The sequence below is a fragment of the Phodopus roborovskii genome, unplaced genomic scaffold, assembly GCF_943737965.1.
Source record: "Phodopus roborovskii unplaced genomic scaffold, PHOROB, whole genome shotgun sequence".
In the NCBI taxonomy this organism is placed as follows: domain Eukaryota; kingdom Metazoa; phylum Chordata; class Mammalia; order Rodentia; family Cricetidae; genus Phodopus; species Phodopus roborovskii.
In genome coordinates this window covers 21006875-21032257 of record NW_026126541.1, presented here as the reverse complement: position 1 = coordinate 21032257, position 25383 = coordinate 21006875, and the positions used below count along the sequence as shown (strand labels likewise).

Here is a 25383-nt window from a genome sequence, read left to right as displayed (position 1 = left end):
CTGGCAGGCCGGCATAAGAAGTTCACCCAGGGTTCAGTGGGCAGCACTGGAGGCTTGCAATGGGAGACCTGAACAATGAGTACTTTTATTCTGGCTACTCTGTAAGGCACAGGCTTTAAGGGGCAAGAATAAAAGTGGAGACCAGGCGTGTGGCTGCTTGAAGGTTGATGGGACCTTGAAGGACTGTGTGAAAGAATCTTGGGATGTGCTTGGGAAGGTGGGACAAACAGTTTACTTATGGAGAGTGAAGATGAGGGAAGACGGCATTCCATTGGCCCCCTGGACTTCAAGCCTGGCTCTGCTTAGACAGTGGAGCAGGCAACAAAACTGAGGGAGACTGGGAAGCAAACGGGCGTTCACTTAGAGCATATGCTTGAAATCCCAGTGAGAGAGGCATAGGAGAGGCCACTGGATGAACAGACACAGAACTGGGCCTGGCAACGCAATGCTGTTGGGAAATATAGATGGTGTTTGGGGACCGTGGTTTTATGAAATAGTCTCCCAGAAGATGAAGAAAGGAAAGAAACCAGAGTCAGAGACTGAGCCCCAGGATATGCCAGCAGGTAGGTCTGAGATAAGATTTATGGTGACCATGACATTAAGGACAAAATAACAAGACACCTTTGTTCCTATTTGGCCAATAGATTTGATACATCCATGCTCTCTTTTGAAGGGAATGTGTGAGTATCTTAGGTCTGCGGTGTCAAACTGAAGTGGAGGAGCCTGTCTGTCAGCTTGTTCTTTGGGAGTAAACAGCTGGGCTTTTCTTGTACTTGGCTGTTTCCTCTGCCTTTGCTGGAGAACAAGGCACAGGGGCATTTGGCATGAGCTCCCCATGGTCCTTAGAAATGTCAGCACCCCATCTCTAATACACTTCACGGATACCCTCCAGTCTGGACAGCGCTGCTGTCACAGCCCCTTTGCGTGCTCACAGACATTGTATTGACTCTCACTCTCCTACCAGGCACGGATTGATTGCTTCCCCGAATTTACCGAGAGAAGCCACACTTACTTCCTCTGAGATTCAGTTTCATGGTAGTGCTGTTGTTAAAGGCTTCCTGGATTAATGTGGAAACCTTTCCCAAGATGTTAGGAGCCACTCTCTAATATGGAGATCAGGGAGGTCTAGGTCAGGTCAAAGGTCACAGAGAGTGGGAAGAGAGAATGTCTTGGCATCTAAAAGTGCAACCCACCTGCAACTGAAACACAAATAAGTCTTCAACTCATAGGAAGATGGTGACTATACGTTTAATAAACTGAGTTCGGAATCCCAAGCCTCAAGCGGTCTCTCTGGGAACTTCAGTATGATATACAGTTGTGTGAACAGATTCAGTCACTCCCAAGCATATTTTATCCTACCAATGATAGTATAATGTCCACCTGGAGAAGGTAAGGAGGGGTGGGAAAGTAAAACTTCTAAGATAAATAGAGTCGAAGATTGAATGAGAGTTAATCGGAAGTTGTCAAATGAAACTTCACATCCTTGATGTTGCTATAGACTGTTTCTTGAGGGTCTGCTTTGGCAGTAGCCTGAAATACAGAAAATAGAAGCAGTAATGAATGATTGAGGGGTGGATAGCCTTTTGTGTATAAATGAACCCCCAGGCAGCCTTAGAGCAAGTGGCCATTCACACGCATCACCCATTCTCTCACGGTTGATACTGGCGCTCTTTGACTTCTCCAGGGGACACTGAGGGCATAGGGCCTGTTATGTGAATCAGTTTTCACTTAACCCTGCCTCTCCACATCGCCAAGTGCCTTATCTTGGGACACTAGGGCCACGCCAGCTGGACCTCAGCATCACTGTTGTAGATTCATAGTCTTCATGAGGTCCCTGTCCTGTGTCACCAGGAGGCACCACAAGGGACTTCAGAGTGACAAAAATCTGAGTTTGTATTCAACTTAGCTATCCACTGGAGATCTTAAGCAATGTACTTAGCTTTCCTTAGCCTCCATTTTTCTCATTGGTAGGATGTGTATAGCTGACGTTCCTCCTTTATAACGTGTGTCTAAGGGTTAACAGAGGTGACTTAGGGAAAGGCTCAGTGAGCTGCCTAGAGGTGACCTCATCCTTCACAACCCCATGTTCAGCCTTCCCAACACCCCAGGGTGGTACTTTCATATCTATGTACATCTGAGCTCACATTGTTGGTATACTTGGGCTTTGAGAAATGTTCTTCAGCATGACCCTTGTTGGATTTCCAAGACCAATTACCCACAGGAGTGACTGCATATCAGTTCAAAATAGGCAGCACACTTCTGTTTTAAATCAGGATCGGTTAAGGGCAATGGCTACTGAACTATCCCACTGTTATCCCAGAGGCTCTCCCTAAGAAGCCCCTGTGGAAACCCAGGGAGCTATTTGAGTGATACTTGGTTTTTGCAAAGAATAAATAACATTGCAGGCACTAGTCTTTTCGGAACTTGCTACACTGATGCTTTTGTTTACGGTTTTGTATAAAGTGGCTGTGTCTCCGGTCCAGTTATTTACTGTGAGTACTTCATCACCAACTGTAGAACAGTTTTAAGGGTGTGGCATCGGGAGTAAAACGCCATGGGGCAGCGAAGTGTAAGGACGTGAAAGCAGACCAGAGGCTTTGCTTATTGGAAGGGCCAGGGTTTGGGGAAAAGAACCCTTTGTTCCCTCCTCCATGTAGCTGGTGACAAAGTCCTGGGGAAGATTTAGTCAAGAAGGGCCAAGACTTGGCCCAAATGCAGCTTCTCTGATAACCCTCCTAACGGATGCAGCGCCCTCCTATTGGCCCAGCCCAGCCACGGCCTTCACGAGAAGCTGCTCACCATTGTGTTCGATCCACCGGTACTGCCTTTCTAGGCAGAGCTCCTCCTGTCTCTGTCTCACCAGCCGCCGAGTCTCTGGGGTCAGGCCATTGGGGTCACGAGAGAACACGAAGGAGTAGCTGTCCGCACAGGTGCCGTCCAGATTCTGCAGACGGCAGGAGTACTGCAGAGCGAACGTGTCGTAGTCCGTATCGATGATCCAGTGGTCATCGTCTGTAAGTCAGAGAGCCACAGAGGGCCGAGGCCCGACCAACCTGTTACCACTGACTCTGTGGAAATGGCTGCCTTTCCTTAGTGAGCAGCGGAGAGTGCGGAGATTCCTGACAGCGTTTGTACAACTGGGCGAATGAGAAAGGATCTTGCTTTCCTTTACAGAAATGAGTCTGGGCATGTCAGTGATAAGAGAAGACACAAATCTTGCCCTGGTATGGTGGACACCTTGCTCATGTCAATGACTCCTTAATAACACATAGTACAACAGTTTTCTAAAGGACCACCGAGGATAAGCTGCCAACTTCACTACCTACCTTCCAGTAACATTTGTCTCTGTGTAGTGTCTGATGACCCTCAATTTATATCATCCCCAGCTACAGGCCACGACTTTTTTGGTGCCCTGCAGTCTACCTCCCACCATCTCACTTGGCCCATGCCCTCACTTCAGTGGGATAGAGGACGCCAATCTGATGAAAACAGATTTTAATGTTCTACCCTTATTCATACTTAGGAGCCCTATTCTCCTCCCTAGGTTGACAAGTGGGGTGCTCATTATCCAGCTTCAAGTATAGTGGTTCATGCACTCACTGACTCAATGTGTACACAATGCAGGTGCGCAAACACGGGGAGGGGGTGTGGGGAGAAATTTCTTCTCATGACTTGCTTGGCAGAGCAGAACCCTTGAAAAATGCAGGTCATACTCATTCCTCAAGGATAAAGCAAGTGATGCAAAGGCTAGCAAAGGCAGAGCGGAATATGTATGTGTGAGCACTGTACAAATAACAGAAATGTGTTTATCAAAAACCCTATGTACAGGTAAGAGTGTTGTGTTTCAGATTCACCATCTTTCTGACACTTGACCAAGGCTGGAACCAGTTACTTCATGGGCATTTCCTTATTTTGGGGGATATTCCTTGCACTTATTCAAAATCATACACCATTACTCCATATTACAGATGGAGAGACAGAGGTGCAAAAAAAAAAAAAAAATAGAAATAATTCCAGCAGGATCAACAGGCAGGGCACATTACCAGAGTTTGCACGCCTAACCTCCACCAGTATCTCCAGACATTAGGTAAATTGGGGGTAGAAGGGACAAGGACAAATAGGCATTTTATCTCTCATGCCCAGGTCTTAAAGGAAGACACTGTCTGCCCATGTTGGACTTCGTGTTGGGGAAAGGCAGAGAGGCCCAGATGTCCAAATATCACTGGGTGTGAGGCCACTCAAGTCCCCACTGTAAGTCACCAGTGGGCGATACCAGCCTGGGATCTGGCTCAGCCCAAACCCAGACAGACCCACAGGAGCACTGCACAGGAGAGGGTATGCAGATCTCTTCCTCCTCTCCCCCTACCAGACAAGAAGAGGTTTTCAGAGGCCTGGCTTGGAAATGTTCCTGGCCCACAACCGATGGCTAGGCAGTGAAATTCCTCAGTAGCTGGAACGTGAACAGGAGCCACATGGCTGCTGGGTCACCCCTCATCACAGGCTCCACCCTCCCCAGGCTCCTGAGCCTCTGGGCAGAATCTAAATCACGGGATCAATGTGTCATGAAGGGGTATCTGGGAGCCTGCCTCAGACACAGAGGCACTCATGCTTCTAGAAATACCTCAACTCATGGTCCAGGCGGCTATCAGCTCAGCACACCTGCAGCTTAATAATTTTACCTCCAAATTGTTGGTAGGATATAAAATATGACATAAGAGATAACTTTCAATGCCGGATTTTAGTGCCCTCGGCTGCTGCTTTTGACTGAGAGAGAAGGCCTGAGTTGGTTTCGTTTACCTCCAGGTTCTTTTTAGCAGAATAGTTCAGTCATGAAGCATACTAAAAGCCTTTGCCAGATACTCCCTCCTAAGGGTCTGCTACTGCTCTGCCAGGGCACAGTTTGTAAAAAATGAACTCAGCCCTCCAGCCTTCTCTTCTGCAGCTGGGTAGGGGTCTCCAAGAAATAGGTAACCCCAAGTCTTTCCAGACATCAGGTATCTGCACACAATAGACTGTGGAGAGAGTGCCTGAGACTATGGCTGGCAGCACCCAACTCCCCTCCAACACTCCAGAATAGTCTAGCCTATTTCCAACTAAACATCCCAATAACCCAACAGCCTGGGTAAGGGGATGGTTTGAGTTATCTAGCCCACTGATTCCCAAGCTACATTGTGCAAGAGGAATTCACTAGAGAAGCCTACTGGGAATGGAGATACACCCTCTCCCGAAGAGTTTCTGATTTATTAAGTCTGAAATCTACACTTTGAAAACAAAAATACTTTGGCTGATTTAGCTGAAGTTGATCTGGGGACAGTGACTTTGAGAAACACTGATATAGACGTTCCAGCCTGATTTTTCCTCACATTTATAAAGACCCCTTTGCCAAGAGAGTGGCAAACTGTGCTTGGAACAAGGAAGAAGTTTAATCCATATTCTTTTGGAGGAGGGAACAACAAAATAACAATCATAGCTAATATTTAATAAGCCCCTATTATGCACCAAGCTAAACACTTTCATGCACCACCATGAGTAGTTCTATCAGCAGTTGCATTAAATAGGAACTATCCCTGAACTCAATTTGATTGCAAGGAAACCAAATTTTAGAGAATCTAGACTACCATGAAGTCTATACTCAGCCAAGATAGGTTGATGCCAACATCCATCACTCTTTAAGATGTCTCACTCCTTGCTGGTAGGCCAGGAGGAGGGAAAGAGAACAATCCAGAGTATGCCCAGAGCAGTCTGCTAGCACTAAAGGGTGTAACTCAGCGGCAGAGCTCTTGCCTAGCATGTTTGATTCCCAGGCCATTTATAGAAAGAAAAAGAAAAAAAGTCAGAAAAGTAGCAAGGAGTCTGTCCCCGATTTCATGAAGCTGACGAACTCCTGGTAAGCCACTGTGACTTTAGCTCTCTCTTCTACAACAGGGATTCAGAATGGCAGCCATTTTTCCTGAAACTCCAGCAGCAACTAAGAGGTTTATTACAATGAATTTGCCTTGAATTGTTTTCAATCAGCCTGCCTTATAAGATGCGGAATGTGGCAAGACAAAAGACAGAATTTGGGCCTCTCTAAACGGCCTGCAAATCTGCCCAAATTCATGCTTAACGCAAGGTCAAGGAAGAAGGAAATTAGTACAAGGAATTAGTATGAAGTTTGTGAAGGTCCCCAGAGAAGCATATAAGACAGTGGGGGACAGACCTTTCCAGTGAGTCTGTAGATACTCAGAAAACAGGAGTGAAGGTGTCACTAGGTCCCAGCAGTTAGCTGTGTGTGGGCCCCTGGGACACTTATTCCTTCGCTTGTAAACTAGGATTTGAACTCAGGGTGTGTGTGTGTGTGTGTGTGTGTGTGTGTGTGTGTGTGTGAGTGTGTGTGTGTGTGTGTGTGTGCAATCCAGAATCCAGAACCTTGTGCGTGTTAGACAGTTGCTATAGTACTGAACTATAATTCCTTCTCTCAGAGACACGCTTAACCATTACACTTCCCAGCTTCTTTTTGAGAGGGCAAACTAAGGGGGAATTTATTCTGGAAAGCCCCCTTCCTTCCAGGGCAGTGGTCCTCAACCCTCTTAATGCTGCAACCCTTTACTACAGTCCCTCATGTTGTGGTGACCCCCAAACATAAAATCATTTTTGTTGCTACTTCATAACTATAATTTTGCTATTGTTATGAATCATAATATAAATACCTGTGTTTTCCAATGGCCTTAGGCGACCCCTGTGAAAGGGTCATTTGACCCCTCAAAGGGTTGTAACCCACAGGTCAAGAACTGCTACCCTAGGGTTAATTATTTCTGAGATCTCACGGTATTTCTTCCTGTCCTAAACCTTTCCTTAGTTATCCAATAGCTTTCAGACTTACAGTTTCAGTGAAATGGATGGGTCGGGCATTAAAGAACATACAGACTGTGTTCTGTAAAGTACCCTAAGCTTTAGGGAACTTTGTTGGAAGTTCTCCTGCCTTGCAGGAGACACGATTGCATCCAGAACCCTGCCTGGCTGGTAATCCACAGGCAGGGCACTGGGCTGTGACCCAGTTCTATGACAACTGTCCCTTCATCTTGGATATCGATCTCTACCTCTCCTGATGTTCCAGATTGCCACACTGGAATCAGGGATTCCACCCAAAGAGAGAGTGGGGTAGTGATGTGGGGAGGCAGAACGGAGCAGGTCACAGTGGGGTGATCAGGAAAATGGCACCCCACAAGCCCAAAGGTCCTTCTGAACTTGGACCAGGTATTTTAGGCTGGGAATCCAGCCACTTCTAACCCCACGCCCCTTAAATTGAGACAGGGCCTAGGGTTCTGCCTCGCCTCTTACAGCCCTTCCCAGTGGTTCCACGGAATAGAAATGCAGACTTGGTCATGCATGTCCCACTACTCACTTCCTCGCTGGAGAAAGGAGGCTACACCCCAGTACTTCATCTTGAACTTGGCAGGATCTTCAGTGTCTGTGAAAGTGCCCACCATGTCTGCACACACTTCCCAGTTGCTGCAAAAGCCAAGAGAATCCTGAGCCAAGCCTGGAAAGGGCTTCTATCCCATCCAAGGTGTCCCTTCCCCTTTCCAGCGAAGCCTGGGCTCCCGGCCGGCCAGGGAAAGGCAAGAGGGACCTTGGAAAGCCGCACGCAGCCCACCAAGAGGACACTGACCTCAGAATACGGACTCGGCCCTTAGCGGTGGCGCTCATATGACCCTTCTCGTCCACGGAAAACTCGGCAATGATGTTGTCTTGCAAAAAGAGACCCTCGGGGTCCTTTTTGGCGATGGCATACCAGATCCCAGAGAACTAAGAAAGAAAGGAGGGAGCTGGGGACTGAAGTTTGGGGTTCACCGCAGACCAGTAAGAATCGGGGGTGAGGGGAGTGGACTGATACCTACACGAGCCTTGTCGAAGTTCTCCTTGACTCGGAAGCTGCTCACCCTGCAGTCGCGCTCGGCGCTGCCACCTCCCAGCACTGCCAGTAGCACGAGCGCCCACACCCACTCCATCTCGCACGCACAGGAGTCCGCCCTGCGGGACAAGCGCGGAGTGACCGCGGGGCAGGAGGACTGCGCCGCCCGCAGCTCCATCCCGCCCCACCCCGCCCCGCAGCCCCCCGGGGGAAGCGCACGGCGACTCACCAGCAGGAGCCACGTGCAAGCCTGGCCGCCGCGTTCGCGCGCGCGAGGAGCCAGGGAGGCGAGCGCTGTCCCAGCTTTATAGCCCCGGGGGGAGGGGGTCGCGCTTTCGTAACCACGCGGGGTGAAAGACCGCGGGGAGGTGCCGGGGGCGGGGGGGTGGTGGGGAAACGACCGGAGGGGGGTGGCCGGGCTTGCATAATGCTCCCTGACTCACCACCCGAACGCACTCGGGGCCCCTCTGCTAGCCTCACCGCTCGGTGTCGCCTTTGCCCAGAGGTCCGCACAGGGTGGTCTCGATGGAGCCAAACTCTCCAGCCCAGACGATCCACGGGGCCAAGAGCTGGCTCGGGTACCCAGCAGCAGCCAGCTGCGGTCTGGAGTGGCCTCCAGGACTCTGTTGCCCTGGCTGGAGGCCTACGTGGCCATGGTGTGGTGATGATGGTCTCACTGGGCGAGAAAGGAACCTGTGATGCAGCCTGGGACATTAGTGTTTAGGCCCTGGCTTTCCCAAGTGGCCCCTGCTTCATTTGCTTCATTTGAGAACCTGTTGTGCGGAGGTTTTTTTTTTTTTTTTTTTTTTTTTGGTTTTGTTTTGATTTGTTTTTTTTTTTTTTTTTTCATAGTTTGGCTGAGATTTTTTCTCTCTCTCTCTCTTTGAAAGGGGACGTGTTTCACTCTTTGAGGAGCTCTGGTACTGTTTGCGTCAATATTTGTCCTTTAGTTTCATCATCTTTAGAAGAACTAAAACGCTCCCTGTTAAATATTTTCTAGAAACTCGGACAGGAAATATTTTTGCAGTGCTGGTGGCCCTGTGGTTGATGGTCCACTTGTGTCGCCACACTTCACTGAAACCACACTGAAAAGCATAACTGCCAACTGTTTACCATACATTTTTATTTCTAAGCCATATTGGGCTTTTACTTATTTCCAAAACAGTGGAGAAAACTGGCTCAGGAGTAGACAAAGGGGAGGGATAGAATCCCGTAACCTTAGTGGTCTGAAGTAAAAAAGCTATTGATTGGCTGCTGATTGTTTGCCTGTGGCATGACACAAGTTACTACATTTTCCTCCGCATTTGGAGCTAGCATTCCCTCAAAGTGATCCAAAGGAAGATTTTGATCAAATGAGACTGAGTGATTTTTATTTAATTTGCCAAGGAAGTATTTGTGTCCCTATGGATCCAAGTCTGAGCGTCAGAGTAGACAGCCATTTTTGCCACAGCCAGACCTGAAATAAGAAAGGATGGGGAAAGGAGAGGAAGACACACTACATAAAGAACTAAGTTGATGTTTCCTTCAGTAAGCTCCTCAGCCACATCTGGCCACCTGGCAAAATTGCCTGTGGCTTCCTTCGACTCCCTGTGACATTCTGGACATACACTTACCTGATTCTCTGCTTTACTCCGCTCCAACTCTTGCATCCATTGTATTCCCCGCATCCTCAGTGGCACCAGAGACTATGTGTTCTAACTCCATAGGACTCCACAACCAGGGAAGACTGTTGTTGGCCTACAGGCTAACTGGAAAATTTGACTGGACCAGTTTTACAAAAAGAGGTTTGTACTTGCCTCTCAGTATCAACAGGGGCTTAATTTTAGTACCCCATGGGTTCCTCAAATCCAAGAATGTCCAAATCCTTTGTATAAAAAGATGCATTTGAATGTAATTTACATAAAGCCTTGTGTTAATTTCAGGATTCTCTGGATTATACTGTTTAATAAAATGTAAATGTTATATAAATAACTATTGTACTGTATTATTTAAGGAATGACTAGAAAACAAAACACTATGTGTGGCATATTGCTTATGCAAACAAAGAGTTGTTAACTGTATTGTTTGGAGAATAATGACAAGTCAATAGAGATATGGACATTAGAGCCTAACCACAGAGCTCATTAAGCAGCTGAAGGTGTTCAATACTCCAACACACACACACACACACACACACACACACACACACACACACACACAGGAGAGAGGCTGGGGTCTGTGGGATTGTGGGAGGCCACAGCAGGCTGTGCAACACATCACATTCCCCCAGGGGCTCAGCAGAGTACTTGTTTTGCAGTAAATTAAATTTGTTTCTGAGTTTGGATCTTTCTGTGTCTTTTTCCTTGAATACTTTTGGCTCATTGTTGGCTGAACCCACAGGTAAAATCTAACAGTGATCCCAAACAGCTCTAAAAAGATGCTTTCAGGAGGGTATGGTAAACCTTGTGTTTTGTGATGTATAGTCCATATCTCTGCACAGGTCATTTCCGCCAGTTCTGCTGGAACACATCCTGGTGGTTCCGATGGTTGCTGTGTAAAGAATAAATGTGGGAGGTTTCAATGTGTCTTCTCAACAGTATGTATTCATTTACATGCTAGGTGTTGATGAGAAAGTCTACCAATCAATCCTCTCCTCTCCCTCCTCTCTTCCCTTCCCTCCTCCTCCTCTTCCCCTCCCTCCTCCTCTTCCATGCTCCCTCTTCTTTTAAACCTTGATGTTTTAGATCCCAGCAAAGAAAAACAGTTTATTTTGGCATCCTATCCTGTATTTCTTCATGATTACAAATACATGAATTCAGGCCAACTGATGCTTTGAACATCACAAATAACTTTCCAACCATGCATATGTATGTACCGGAAAGGAAAATATTCACAATGGTTACCCCTATATGATACAATTTGAGACACTTAAGACTTATTTTTCTGTGTACCTCTTGTTTTATTTCAATTCTTTACAGGTAAAATGTCAAATGTAAATGCATCATTTGCCAACATTTTCCTAGTCCTTTTCTTTGAGTAGTATTGTGTTTTGAGTTTGCACGTAATTCACATAATTCACAGTCATTTTGGCCATCTCTCATTTCAAGGCCAACAGTGGCTATCTCCTTTTTTTCTATGAGACACACATCATGTGCACATAACAGATACTGACTTACCTTCCTTCACTGAAATCAGTCACTTTTCGGTGTTAAGTGTTTGGTTTTTACCTAAACTTTATCTAAATGATACACAAATTAAAATTCCAAGCTTGGTGGTATAGAATGCTTTTTGTTCTTGTCGACAGCTCAGGTTCAATTTCCAGAATTCACATGACATCTCACAATTATCCCTAACTCTAGTTCCAGGGATCCCTCTTGCAGGCACTAACCATGCATGTAATAAATATACAGGTAAAATGTTCATATACATAGAATAAAATTAATTTTGTTTGTTTGCTTGTGTGCCACCACCATCTGGCTTAAAAGAAATATTTTTTAAATGGGAAAAGAAGTGAGATTGATATCACTGACTTTCTGGGTGTTCAGTAACCATGCTTGGAGGTCAATACCAGTCTGGTTATAGAGACTAAAAGGCAAATGTTTTTGGTCTTTGTCTTCCAAGGCCCACTAGGTCCTAGGAGACTATGGGCCATCTGCATCAAGTCTCCTGTCTAATGGAGACCAGAGCCAGAGGCTGGACCTAAACAGTGTACATTCTACCAAGAAGAGAGTCAACACAAAAAGAAATGTCCTCCATGCTTCCAAAGGAAGTACTCCAGTCAGCAAGAGCCTGACTCCTCCCCAACAGGTGACAGAAATGGTGGGTGGGGGAAGGAGAGGGGGAGAGGGAAGGGCAAGAGGGAGAGAGGAAGAAAGAGAGAGGGAAGGAGGGAGAGAGGGAAGGAGGGAGAGAGGAAGGAGGGAGAGAGAGAAAGAGAGAGAGATTAAAGGAGCAGAGGCTCCTCCAAAGCTCTTGTAATCCTTGAGGACCAGACCCTCAGCTGACCTTGACCATAAAGAAAGGGTTAATTTTGGTCACCTACATAGACAGTCTTAACACCCATCAGGAAAGCATAAACAAAGATTTAAAATAATGATTTTTTTTAACAGTCCAAGGAACCACATTAGACAATGGCCCAAATGAACTATACATTATAAATCCATATCCTGATGCCAAGTACTTACTTTTTCCAATTTATCTTGCTCAGTACTACAAGATCACATTTTTATTATAATGTTGAATTCGTCAATTGTGCCAAATCAGTGGGATTCACTGTGGTATTTCTATACATTCACATAGCACATATTGGTTATGCCTATCTAGTCTTCTACACTTCTCACCCTCCTCCCCTCGCCCCCCCCCCCCGTCTCCACCCCCTTTCTAGTCAGTGATAAGCACTCCCGTAGTTTCAGGCCACTGGACTTTTGTTTCTACATATGAGGGAAAACACGTGATACTTGTCTATCTGCATCTGGCTTATTTTGCTCAACACACTGAACTCCAGTGTAACGAGTAGGGTTTTTCCGCCCGCCGCCTGGTCTTGTCCCGCCACTGCGCCAGCCCCAAATAACGCACACCGAGACTCTGTATTAGATATTATGCTGTTGACCAGGTACTACTTTCTTACCGGCTAGCTCTGTCTTAATTATTAACCCATTTCTATGTATTTCCATGTGGTCTTACCGAGAGCGGAGGAATGGCGGTTCTGTTCTCTCCAGGCTCTCCATCTTGACTCCTTCTTACTACTTCCTCTTCCTCCTTGTCTCCTAGTCCCTCCTATCTTCCTTTCCTATTGGCCAACAGTGCTTTATTTATTAACCAGTATGAGAAACATATACAGAATGACATCTCCCATCACTCCAGTTTTATTCATTTTCTTACAAATGATAGAATTTCATTTTTGGCTTAATAATACTCCACTATATACATATATATGTATATATCTTATAGATACATTATATATACATATATAACTTATATACACACATATACATATATATAATTTATATCTATATATTATATGCAAATTATATTTTTAATTTGTTGATAGACATACAGGCTGATTCCAACTTTTTTTTTTTTTCAAGACAGGGTTTCTTTATGTAACAGGTATGGCTGTCCTGGAACTCACATTGTAGACCAGGCTGGCCTTGAACTCAGAGATATCCGCCTGCCTCTGGCTCCAGAGTGCTGGGATTAAAGGTGTGCCACCTTGCCTGGCCTGAGTCCAGCTCTTAACTATTGTGAACAATGCCACAACAAACACACGCATGCCAGTGTCTCCTCTGTGCTGACTCATTTCCTTTGGGTGTGTATGCAGGAGTGGGCTAGCGGGACCCTTTGGTAGTTCTGTAGCTCCTTTGAGGTGTTTCCAGCCTGCTAACCACGGTGACTGTAGTAACTTACACAGCCACCCTCAGTGTGCAAGGTCCCCTTCTCTCCACAGGCTTGCTAGCATCTGCTGTTCTAGCAGTAACCATTCTACCTAGATGAAATACAGCCTCAATATAGCTTCAATTTGCACTTTCCTTATACCTAATAACATGCAGTATTTTTTCTCATATATCTATTCACAATTTGTATTTCTCTGTTTGAAAAGTATATCTATTCAGATTATTTGCCAATTTTTAATTGCCATTTAAAATACTTTTTTGTTAAATTGGTTTTGGACAATCCTGATTGTTCTCACCCATTGTCTCCTATCCAGCCCTCCTCACAAGTCCCTTTCTTATATTCATGTCTTTTTAATTTTGTTCTGTTCAAGCAGGTCACCTGAGTGACCATAGGTTTGGTGGAATTACCCATTAGAGCTTGGTGGGTTTTACCTTTGATTTTATTTATATGCTGTTTTGCTATGTTTTTTCTTTCCTTGTGTGTATGCCCTCAGAGCCAGAGAGGGTGCTGTAGGGTGTATGTGAACTGCCTGGTGTGAGTGCTGAGGTGTGAAACGGGTCTCTGACAGAGCAGTACACACTCCTAACTGCTAACTGCAGAGCCACCTCTCCAGCCCCGTGTTACTTGTATTGATTTGTCTGTGTTGAACCATCCTTGTATTCTCGGGAGGAAACCAACTCGGCAGGACTGGATGGCTGTGCTGTAGAATTTTACCAAACTTTAAGAAGAACTAATGCTTCTCAAACTGTTTTATAGGATTGAAAGAAAGGGAACTCTTTTTTTTTTTATTTATTTCATTTCATTTTAATTTTTTTTTCTGAGAACATTTATTCTCTTTTGGAATTTGAGAAGTTAGAAAAGTATGATTTTGCATGGCTTTGCCATAAGAATGATTGCTGTTCAGGGAAACATTCCTTAACATTACTTCTGTAGTGTTTGAGAATTTCTTTTTGTTGTGATTCCCTTTTATATTGAGCTATACATTTTTTCTCATTCCCTTTCCCTCTCCCCTTCCACCCTCCTCCCTGCTCCCCCCATGCTCAAAAGGGAACTTAAAAAAAAGATTTAAAACTTGTGTCTATGTGTGTCTCTTTCTGTTAAGTACATTTACACATGTGTGAGGGTACCCTCCGAGGCTAGAAGCAGGCATTGGGTCCACTGGAGCTGGAGATGCAGGTGGTTATGAGCCACCTAAGTGGGTGCTAGGATTTGAACTCTGGCTCTCTGCAAGGGCAGTAAGCCAAGTGCTCTCCATAGTTGCTCCATCTGCACACAGCCACAGAGAGGGACTCTTTCCAATTTACCCTACACGTCCAGCATCACCTTGCTACTAGGCTAAACTGTAAAGAAGAGTCCTCATAGAGTCCTGTCCTATCTCAAAATCTCCAAACCCCCAGTATATACCTCTGCAGTCCTGTAATTAGGGCCTGGGCACATTCCTAGATTCATCTCTCCTTGTTTTGTCTGTTATTATTTATTTTTAGAGGAAACTTATTACTGATCTAGGTTGTTGCTTGATTTGGGTTTTTCATATCCTGACTAGGATCTAGTGCCATCCTCTAAGGATGAAGGAAGCAGTCACATGGCAAAAGCCCTCCTGAGAGGAGACCTGAGTGTCACATAGCAGGAATAAGATGACATGGGCACCTTATGAGGTCCTTTGGGGTGCCAGGTGAATCGCCACCCTAACTTATTAATGTTGGTGTGAGTTCTGTTCCCCTAGGAAACTACATTGTAACTAAGAATTTCTGTTCATGACATGGACCCTGCAGCTTCAACCTCTCTTTTTTTGTGTGACTAAGATTACTATCCTTCCATTGAGGTAGGGCTTTGCATTTACAGACATAAATGAGACCTGTACATTATCCTTTAGAAGCGGATCTAAGAAGAGATACACTAATAATTTGTATTCATTGTTTTTCATTTCAACTTTTTTTGTTTGTTTGTTTGTTTGTTTGTTTAAGACAGGGTTTCTCTGTGTAACCCCAGCTATCCTGGAACTCACTCTGTAAACCAGAATTGTTTCATTTCAACTTTTATCCTGTGATGTTTGAAGCTTTACTGAAACAGTTAAAAGAGTCATCAAGACTTGGAGTCAGCCAACTGGATTGGAAAATGTCTAGTGTGATTTAGGAGACCTGTGATAGTTTTCCTTGAGGAAATGTGTGCAACAGACATTAAAGCTTAATAAAATAAACATTAAACAAAACTTAGTCGTGTTATGTGTGCTCTACTCACTAGCTGTCCCTGAGACATCAAGGTTCCTAGCAACAGATGATAGCTTATGTCCTGTAGATTTAAAAAGCTGCCTCAGAGAGGGAAAAATGCATGATTCCAAGCTACTATCGCTGAAAACAAATATGCTTATTTGTTACATTAAGCTAACTAATATGCCTAGAGGCAGAAAAGTCAGTTAGGGATGGCATGGTCACCTCTGTAGTCAGTAATCTGTGATTCCCCTGCAATTAGACTATGGGCATATTTTTTTTTTTAAACTGTTTAAATTTCTCAGTGATAAGCCCCAGTTTTGTGCCTTTCAAATGGTTCCAAGATCAAGCTTTCTAACGTGAGGGCCATTGGGAAGGGAGACCTTTAGGGAAAGACTGTATCAGGCTTTCTTTGTCTTTTGGGCCATCAACTGGCTCCCAAATCATGGCATAGGGACTTCTTATTAGCTACAGATGCTCAACCTGGGCTTAGACTCCCTTCTTGCTGGCTCGTACAACTGAACCTGCTGCTCATTTACAGGGCATTTTAACCATCCTTTCTTTCTGTGTCTCTTACTTTCCTGCTATCTCCAAGTCTGGTTGGTAGATGCCTGGCTTCTGGCTCAGGGTGTGTCCCTCTTTTCTCCCTCCTCTCTTTTCCTCTATCTTATCATTTATTCTCTCTGTCCACCAGCCCAGCCTATACTTCCCCTGCCTAGCTATTGGCTGTTCAGCTTTTTATTAGACCACAATCGGGTGCCTTAGGCAGGCAAGGTAAAATGAACGCAACAGGTCTTTACATAATTAAACAAATGCACCACAAACAAATGGAACATATCTTTTATTTATTTGTTTGTTTTTCTTATTTTACATATGACCCCAGTTCCCTCTCCGTCCCTCCCTCCCTCTCTTCCACCCTCCCATGCCCCCCGACCACCCTCCCATCCCATTCCCCCCCACTCCACATGTAGGGTGATGCCTTACAAGAGTAGTCATCTAAATCTGTCAAGTCATTTGAGTAGGTACTAGGCCCTCCCTCCTGCCTCTAGGCTAAGGGAGTATCCCTCCATGGGGAATGTGCTCCCAAAGTCCTTTCATGCACCAGGGATACATCCTGGTTCCACTGTCTAACCTCCCTTAGACTGCCCAGGCTTTTAACTGAGACCCACATTCAGGGGTCTGAGTCAGTCCAATGCTGGATTCCCAGCTATCAGTCTGGGGGGTCCATGAGCTCCCCCTTGTTCAGGTCAGCTGTATCTTTACATCATTAACAAAGGCAACAGAAACAAGTGTAACACACTTTCACATAGTTAAAGTAGTATTCCACAGCATAAGCAAATGTAACATGTCCTTGCTTAGTTAAAATAGTATTCCACAATTAGAGTAGACAACACAACTGGGGGGATCAAAGGACTTTTGGGAAAAGGGAGGGGTTGATGTTCATCTTGTACAGCTTGGATGCTAAACCCTTCTGTCTCCGCCACTTGTCCTCTCTGAAATGGCTAAAGCTGCTGCATACATAAAACCCAAAGCCCCAAGCACATGTCAGGACCATCCTGACAGCTGTACACAAGAGCAACTGAAAGGGCCTGCCTATGGTGTCTTACGGAAGGTAACCGAGGCAGGGGTCGGTGAGTATTCTCGGCTGTGGACACCCGCAGTTCAGGAACAGACCTTGCCACTTGACTCTTGCCTGGCTGTTCAAAGATTCTCCGATGGTTCTCTGAGGACTTAGGGGCTAATAATGCTGAGGGATTTTGTGACTTAAAGGACTCTCTAATCCACTGCTTCCTGGGCTGCCATAAGCCAAGGTCTTGTGTCACATCCCAGGCCTTTTGAAAGAAGCACTGAGCAGTCTTCCCGCTTTCCTTTTGGGGACTTAATGAGGCACCACCTGGACCTCCTTTGACGGTTTCCACCAGGATGTTTTTCCTCCTTGTCATACTGGTCCAGGTGTCACTCTGAGAGACCCTCCTTTCTGGACAGCAGCACCAACACAAGCCACACCATGGGTGAGTTAAGCCAAGATGCTGTCGAGAGATACCTGGAAGAGAACCCTCAGTTTGCCAAGAAGTACTTTGACAAGCAGCTTCGGGTAGAGGCCCTGGGCTTGATCTCCAAAAACAGCCATTCAGGGGGCCAGGCCAGCACGTCTCTCCCTGAGATGATGATGATGCGGGCAGAGGAGTCAGCCCTAGGCCTTGAGCTACTGCAGTCCATGCAGGATGAAGCAGGCAGTGCGGAGCAGGTGGCTCACAGGGCCCTGCAGAGGGTGGCTCAACTTCTACAGGCTGACTGCTGCAGCATGTTCATATGCCGAGCAAGAAACGGCCTGCCTGAAGTGGCCTCCAGGCTGCTGGATGTCACCCCAACTTCTAAGTTTGAGGACAACCTTGTGGCCCCTGACAGAGAAGTCGTGTTCCCATTGGACATTGGGATAGTGGGTTGGGTCGCTCATATGAAGACAGCAGCTAATGTCTCAGATGTGAAAAAGGTAGGTGGCCCTTCCTGCAGTCGGGTGGAGGTCTTGTCACAGACCTAGCCAAGCTATAGTTAACAAAATGCAAGGTGAGCATTGAAGCTGGAATTTCAGAGCCGTGGGGAATACAACTCTGTAGTGAAGGTGAGTCTTGAAATGTTTTTGTTGTTGCTTTTAAATCAGGTGCTGGGCCTAGTGTGTCCCTCATCTTCTCTCTATCTCCTCCATTGCTCTGGCTACTACCATTCTGCCAAGGCCACGAGGAGATTTGCCTGCACCCCGAAGGCTAGCACAGGGAACCTTTCCCATGCCTCTCCGTCACAACCCTTGGAGGTTTCTCTGGGATATTGTCAGATTCTTCCATCCGTAGGTCACTGTGCCAAAAAAAAGAAAGCCTTTCTACACTTCCAAGGTTAAAGTATTTGACTTGAATCATCACAAATGTGGATTTAAGTGATTCAGTGCAATTGGTCCCAGCCCTACAGCTGGGACGATCAATCACAAATTCCAGTTGTCACAAATTCCAATCGTATAAAGAGGCATTTGCTCCTTGCCAAAGACCAAGACAGCACTGTGCTAATTAATACAAGGCATCACTATGCTCCTTATGGCAGCAGAAAATCAACTCTTCCATTCGACCACTGGCATACACGGTCATTTTAGAAAAGCATTATAAAATGTTCATCACCCATAATCCCTCCCTGGCAAGCACAGAGAGCACCGGCCTGCAGTTTCTGCTGGCACTGCTTTCTTACACCCTTGTTCCATTACTGTGGTTTGCTATTAACAGAAGGGGACACCCCTGTTCCGATGGAGAGGAGATGAGTCAGAGGGCAGCCCCTGCCTTCTATTCAGGGTCCATAAACTGGCTCGTGACTAAGGGCAGCCGAGAGGTCGGAGATAATCTCCAAATGCTTCCCAAAGCTGATTATAGGAGGTTTGCACAAACAGGGAGGATCAGTGTGTCAAACATTAGCAGCAATGGGCAAACAACCACATGATGCTCCTTGGGTACAAGGGTTGATAAGTGCTCTTAAGACAGCTTCTCTTGACCCCAGCTAACAGGCTAGTCCTGATGCCTGAAGTTTTCTAGAGTGAGCATGTTTTTTCACATCTCCAAAATTACAAAGACATCAAATTTCACAATCTGATGTGCACAATTTGTTTTTCACTGAGACTTTTCTTTCTAAGGAGAATTGGGTAAAATGATTTCTGGTAGGGAGGAGACTACAGCAAGACTTGCTTCAAGGGTGATGCACCCTGGCCTGTCTTGAACCTTGAGCTTTGCTGTAAGGATGGTGGGCTCGGGGGAAAGCTCCCTGCTTCCCTCAGCATTCCTGATGGTCAGAATCCGGGTGGAGAGGCACACGTGTTGCAGCCAGAGGTGCTGAGCTCAGTGGGAGTCTGGGGCCTCATTGCTCCTTATGTCTGTGGGTTAGAAGTACTTCCTTCACTAGAGAGGTGCTGTTCAACTCCAGCTATACACTAAATCAAATTAATAATGCTGATACTTGTGACTCCAACAGATCAAACACAGCATACTCTTAGTTTGGGACATGGGTTCCCCAGGTGGCACCAATACACAGCCAGTGCAGAAAAACCACAGGTCCGTTGAATGAGCAGCTGCAGGAGGACAAAGAGAACCTCTTCAAATGTGGGATTATCTGAGAGGGGAAGACTTAGCCCAACCCTCTTCTATGTCAGGTGGGAAGTTGAGGTCACAGAACAGTGTTTGCCCTGGAGTCCACGGCAGATGTCAGTGATGAGAACTGGGACAGGAACAAGGCCTCCTAACTCTGGCCAGTGCCCTACCTCCTCTCGGAGTCTGTGCAGCTTCACCATGCTTTGGCCACTACAGGAAAATCTGCAGCAAAAAAAGGTTGGAGCTGAAGTTTTAAGTGAAGTTGGACTCACTACCTTTCCATCGAATTTGCCAGTTAATAAAGAATTTTCACTTCTTAGCCTTATTTGATTTTTGACTAGGATCCCTTACAGATGGCATGGCCCATAACTGACATTTCTGTCTCTGTAGTAAGAATTTGTGGTCCGAAAGGCAGCGCATGAGGTCTGGAACAGTCAGCAAGGTCCCCAAGACCTTCGTTTTCAACACACCACCGACCACACACACCTCTCATCTGAGCAGCAGTGTGGACATGGGTGGGTGTGTTGGTGACACCTAGATGAAGATGCAGAGGTGGTTGCTGCTGGCCATGGGAACCATGAAGGTGGAGGAAGCCACGACGGTGCTCTGATAGGCCTGGGTGCAGGTCCATGTCTGAGGTCTAGTCACTGTAATGGACTGAGTTTCCAGCCCCTGGGAATGGAGACAACTAAATAAAATGAATGGCCCATGGTAGTTGCTCAGTTAACTATTACCTAAGACTACATAGCCCAGGGACCTAAGGTATAATCAAATACCACTGTCTTAAAAACAAAACAAAATTCTAGGTTTGTGTTTATATTTCTCCTTTCGTAGCATGCAGAATACCTTCCCGTACCAAAGACACTCGACTATAGTGGTGAAGGCTCTATGTAGGCACCAGCTCGACATCTCCATGTTCAGTGAGTTGTGTAGGTGTTGTCTTCAACAATGAGGCCCTGAGTCAGTTTGTGGAGAGCAATCTATGCCCTATGCTTGGGCCAATGAGTCTCATTCCTCTAGGGTGAGTGTTCTTTGACAATGCAGAGACTATGGTAAGTGCCTCCCCAGCCTATTTCTCAAGCCCTTGACTTGGAGCACTTACCCTTCGAAACTCAGCAGTCAATTCTTGCCACGCTGATGCATCGGCGTTATCTCCTGCAGCTGCTGTAGGAGTTTATATCCAAGAAGATTCCTTTCTTTCTCTTCTCTCAAAAGAAATAAAAAAGTATGAGAGGAAAGACCTTAGCTTGAGAAAACCTGTGGAGAACTGGTAAGTACGGACAGCGGCAAGGCGATCTCATCAAACAATCAAAGGGGGAAAGGAGTTAATGTACCAGACACGATGGCACATGTCTGCAATCCTAGTAGTTGGGAGGCCAGAGGCAGGTGGATCACTCCGAGTTCAAGACCAGCCTGATCTACATAGCAAGTCCAGGACAGCCAGAGCAATATAGCAAGACCTGTCTTTAAAAAAATTAAACAATCAATAAATAAAATAAAAATAAAAACAGCATGCAACATACCCAGACTTAAGGACACAATGAAGACAGTTCTAAGAGACAAGTTCATAGCACTAAGTGCCTACATAAAGAACTGGAGAGCTCTCATATTAGCAACTTAAAAACACACCTGGATGCTAGAAAAAAATAAGAAATCAAACCCAAAAGGAGTAGGTGGCAAGAAATAATAAACTATTTATTGAAATCAGTAAAATAGAAACAAACAAAGAAAGAAAACACAGTAGAAAGAACAATAAAACAAAGAGTTGGTTCTTTGGGAAAACAAGAAGCATCACTCTCCCCCACCACCACCCCCCAGCCAGCTTTCCAACCAGTCCCATTGAACAGCACCTATGTGTTAATGATCAGCTTCCCCAGTAGGAAAGGAAACAGCATAAGGGGGTTGTTCCTCAGCTTCCGGCCATCCAAAGGTTTCCTCCCTTTAACCTGGTTTCAACCATCAAGAAGCCCTGATCCTTTCATTGGCCATGCACACTCAGTCCCCAAATTCCTGCTCATGTGACCGCTATGGAATAAAATGACTCCTAATGCCATTCTGCTAGTCTCATAGAGCAGTGCCTTGCTCAGCCATCATGGGAGAAGCTTCCTCCTGCAGCAGGGGGGAACAAATACAGAGACATTATGCAGAGAGTGAGAGACCGAGGGATGTCTTGACCAAATCCCTCCTCTTGGGGCTCAAGGGTACCTGCAGAAGAGGAGGCTGACACAGTGCAAGAGTCAGAGGGGGTGTCCTCTAACCATAAAATTATTTTTGCCGCAACTTTATAACTGTAATTTTGCTGTTGTTACTCGTTATAATGTAAATATTTTTGGAGACAGAGGTTTGTCAGTGGGGTTGCACCCCACAGGTTAGTGGCTTCAACTGTACCTGTTGCATTTGCAGTTAAAGAATTCTGTCCCAGTGTCCCGTGTGCTTCCCACCCTGCACACACTTCTCTAACCCCGTGACCCCCTTTCCATCTTCTTAGCACCTCACTTTCTGCCAGGTTGTGATACTATCTATGCCTTTCCTCCTGGCCTGACCTGTGCCTGATTCAGATAAGCTGCTTCTTGGGTGGGAAATGAACATTCCACCATGGACAGTTTCATCACACACTGGTCGTAGAATGACATGGGGTAGGGGTTGGGGGCGAACCAACCATTGAACCAGAGCCCCTGCCATCTGTTGGTAGGGTTTCAGTTAGAGAGTATCTTAGAGCTACCACTCTGTGGTTCTGTCCTATTCTGGTTGGCGCTAGCTTGTGTATAGTTTTTTGTTTGTTTGTTTGTTTTCCAGAACAGCCATTTTTCTGACTTTATGGACAAGCAAACTGGGTATGTCACCAAGAACTTGCTGGCAATCCCGATTGTGATGGGAAAGGAGGTCCTTGCTGTGGTTATGGCTGTGAACAAAACCAACGCTCCTGAGTTTTCCAAACAGGACGAGGAGGTAATGTCAACCCAGTGTCCCACCACACACGCAGGAAGTGACTTGTACAACCAAAAGAAGGGATCCCAACCGTAACCTGTTCCTCTCTGTGGCCTGTAGGTCTTTTCCAAGTACCTCAGCTATGTTGCCGTTGCCCTAAGGCTGCAGCACACTGGCTACCTGTACAGTGTGGAGTCCCGGAGAAGCCAGGTACGTCCTGGAGAAGCCAGTAATGGGACAATAGCAGTAGTCATTCCATGCTCATCTGCTCTGGCAGAGGGACCCAGAAGCAGCAGCAAACCAGACCCCTCTTATCCCTCATGAGGGCTTAAACCACATGGAGCAGATCCCCAGACCAGGGGTCCTCACTGCCTCCCCTCCCAACCTCCAGCTCTCCATCTGTATGTACAACCAGATGGCCTTGTTCAGTCTGTGTTCTGGTTGCCTGTGGATTCTTCACCTATGATGTGGTGGTGATTATATTACCCATCTCATGGTTGGGGTGACTTTAAATTACCACAAGTTCTTACTTACAGTTCCTGGGTCATTGTAAGAAAAGAATCATTCATTTATGGTTTATTGTTCCCATGAGATAGAACAGTAAAGAGGAATATCCCAGCTAGGATCCTCAGGTCCCTCACTCATAGAATACAGGAGCAGTCCTTGGGATGAATTGAATGCCTCTAAGGTCCCACCATATTCCAACTTTCCAGGTTAGACTAACTCTGTCAAGCTAAAGGTGCATGGAGGAGTCATGTGAACCCCTAACCATGAGGTTCATTGGCAGCCCACTGATACTGAATCCTTTGCAAAGATTAAGAGCATTTGTTCTTTATGCTGGGTGGATTACGTGTCCTCCCCTTTCATGAGCCCATGGCTTGGAAAAGATCATGTGTTTATGAGCATGTTTATACATCACCCCACTTAGAGAACCCACTAGATTTGTTGAGGGTTCAAAATAGAACTGCAGTTTTTTTTTTTTTTTTTTTTTTTTTTTTTTTGATACACTTCAAGATTTTTTTAACTAATACTCTCTCTGTGTCTGGGTCTGTATTTCTCCCTCCCGCTCTCTCATTTTATTCTCTTTTCTTTTTAATGCTCGTTTTCAGATCCTCATGTGGTCGGCCAATAAAGTATTTGAAGAGCTCACCGATGTTGAACGGCAGTTTCATAAAGCACTGTACACCATCAGAACATACTTGAACTGCGAGCGCTACTCCATTGGTCTTCTGGACATGACCAAGGAGAAGGTTTTCATGTTCCATATGTCTCGTCTCCTCTCGGGTCACCTAGAGAGTGCACACCAAAATGAAACATGGTCCACTGACAAATAGATATGCTACGTTAACAACCAGTCATGGCTGATAGCAGGAATTAGAGCTACAAAGGCATGGCACAGAGGCTAATGTGAGAAACAGGAGCAAAGTGACACAGGCTGAAGATTTGGCTTTTCTATCCCATACCTGTATCTATCACCAGCAAGTCTCTTGTTCTGATTATTAGCCTTTAATTTTAGACTACTTTTTTTTTCTTATAATCAATGGAGCAGAAAGTACAGAATTCCAGTGTCCCCATCCCCCCAACCATTAGATTTCCTGTTGTTAAAATGTTGCATTTATGTGGTGTACACAGAGTAGCTCAGCTTGGAAGTTTCTGTACAAGCCTCTGTGTGTTTATTTTGGAACTAAATAGCTGAGGGACCAGGTAGGACAGAAACTTCCATCTACAATTAGTATGTATAGAAAAAATCCTGGCATCTTTGTGGCCTTGCACTTTAGTGAATGTGTCTGTCTGCTCTGAGGATTTTCCTGGAGGAGTCATTGGGGTCTTTTATGTAGGATTATGTCTGCAGATACGGGTATGCTGACTTCTTCCTTTCCTGATTGTGTACCTTTTCTTTCATTCCCTTCTTGTACTGTCCTAACTAAGACTCCAAGCAATACCTTGAACAGGAGCAGAAAAAGTGGATGTCCTTGTCTTTCGTTTGTTCTTAGTGGAAATGCTTCTAGATTTTTTTTCTCATTTAACACAATATTGGCTGTAGCTTATCCATACGTCCTTTATTATGTTGAGATGTGTTCCTCCCGTTCCTAGTTTCTTCAGGGCTTTTATTAGAAAGGATGTTACATTTTGTCAAAGTTTATTTTCTCCTTCTATTTAATGACCATGTGATTTCTGTACTTGGATTCATGTATATGATGAATTACATCCATTGATTTGCATGTATTGAACTTTCTGCACCTCGAGCCAACTTGATCATGATGTGTTCTTGAATTCAATTTGCAAATATTTTATTTGGAATTTTTGCATCCATGTTTACCAGGGAAACTGATCCATAATGAGTATGTGTATATTATTTGGATATCAGGGTAACAGTTTAGAAGCATTTCTTCTTCTCTGTTTTGTGAAATAATTTGAAAGGATTGGTGTTAGCTCTTTGTAGGGGCCTGCTAGAGTTCTACAGTGAATCCACTTGGGCCTGAATTTTTTCTTTTAGTTGGGAGACATTTTTTTAATTACTGCTTGAATCTTGTTGTTTGTGATACACCTTTTAAAATTACTGATGTCTCTTGGTTTAACTTTGATAAGCAGGGTCATACTCATCCAACTCACTCATTTCTTAGGTTCCTCCACCCCAGTTTTGTAGGATATAAGGTGTGTTCTTAGGATTATCTTTTAATTTCCATGGTAGCTGTTGTAATATCTCTCCCTTTCTTCTCTAGTTTTATTACATGGGCATATTCTCTCTCTCTCTCTCTCTCTCTCTCTTTCTCCCCCCCTCTCTCTTACACACACACACACACACACACACACACACACACACACACACAGTTTGTTACTCCTGTTTATTTTTGAAAGA

General features: G+C 45.3%; 2 protein-coding genes across 2 annotated transcripts in view; one reads left to right on the top strand and one right to left on the bottom strand.

Annotated features, from left to right (window-relative positions):
* Positions 1–1232: 1232 nt before the first annotated feature.
* On the bottom strand, positions 1233–8087 carry Rbp4 (retinol binding protein 4). Its single transcript, XM_051199801.1, has 5 exons — positions 7881–8087; positions 7652–7788; positions 7385–7491; positions 2800–3012; positions 1233–1530 (listed from the first exon to the last, which is right to left on the bottom strand). Exons 1-5 carry the CDS (start codon positions 8070–8072, stop codon positions 1493–1495), a joined length of 687 nt encoding a protein of 228 aa, XP_051055758.1. The 5' UTR covers positions 8073–8087; the 3' UTR covers positions 1233–1492.
* Positions 8088–17482: 9395 nt separating this feature from the next.
* Pde6c (phosphodiesterase 6C) overlaps positions 17483–25383 on the top strand; it is a 46341-nt gene continuing 38440 nt past the window's right edge. Inside the window, exons 1-4 of the mRNA XM_051199671.1 lie at positions 17483–17968; positions 22392–22544; positions 22644–22733; positions 23633–23773. Of these exons, the coding sequence (XP_051055628.1) occupies positions 17483–17968; positions 22392–22544; positions 22644–22733; positions 23633–23773 (870 nt within the window). The remainder of the gene's footprint in view (positions 17969–22391; positions 22545–22643; positions 22734–23632; positions 23774–25383) is intronic.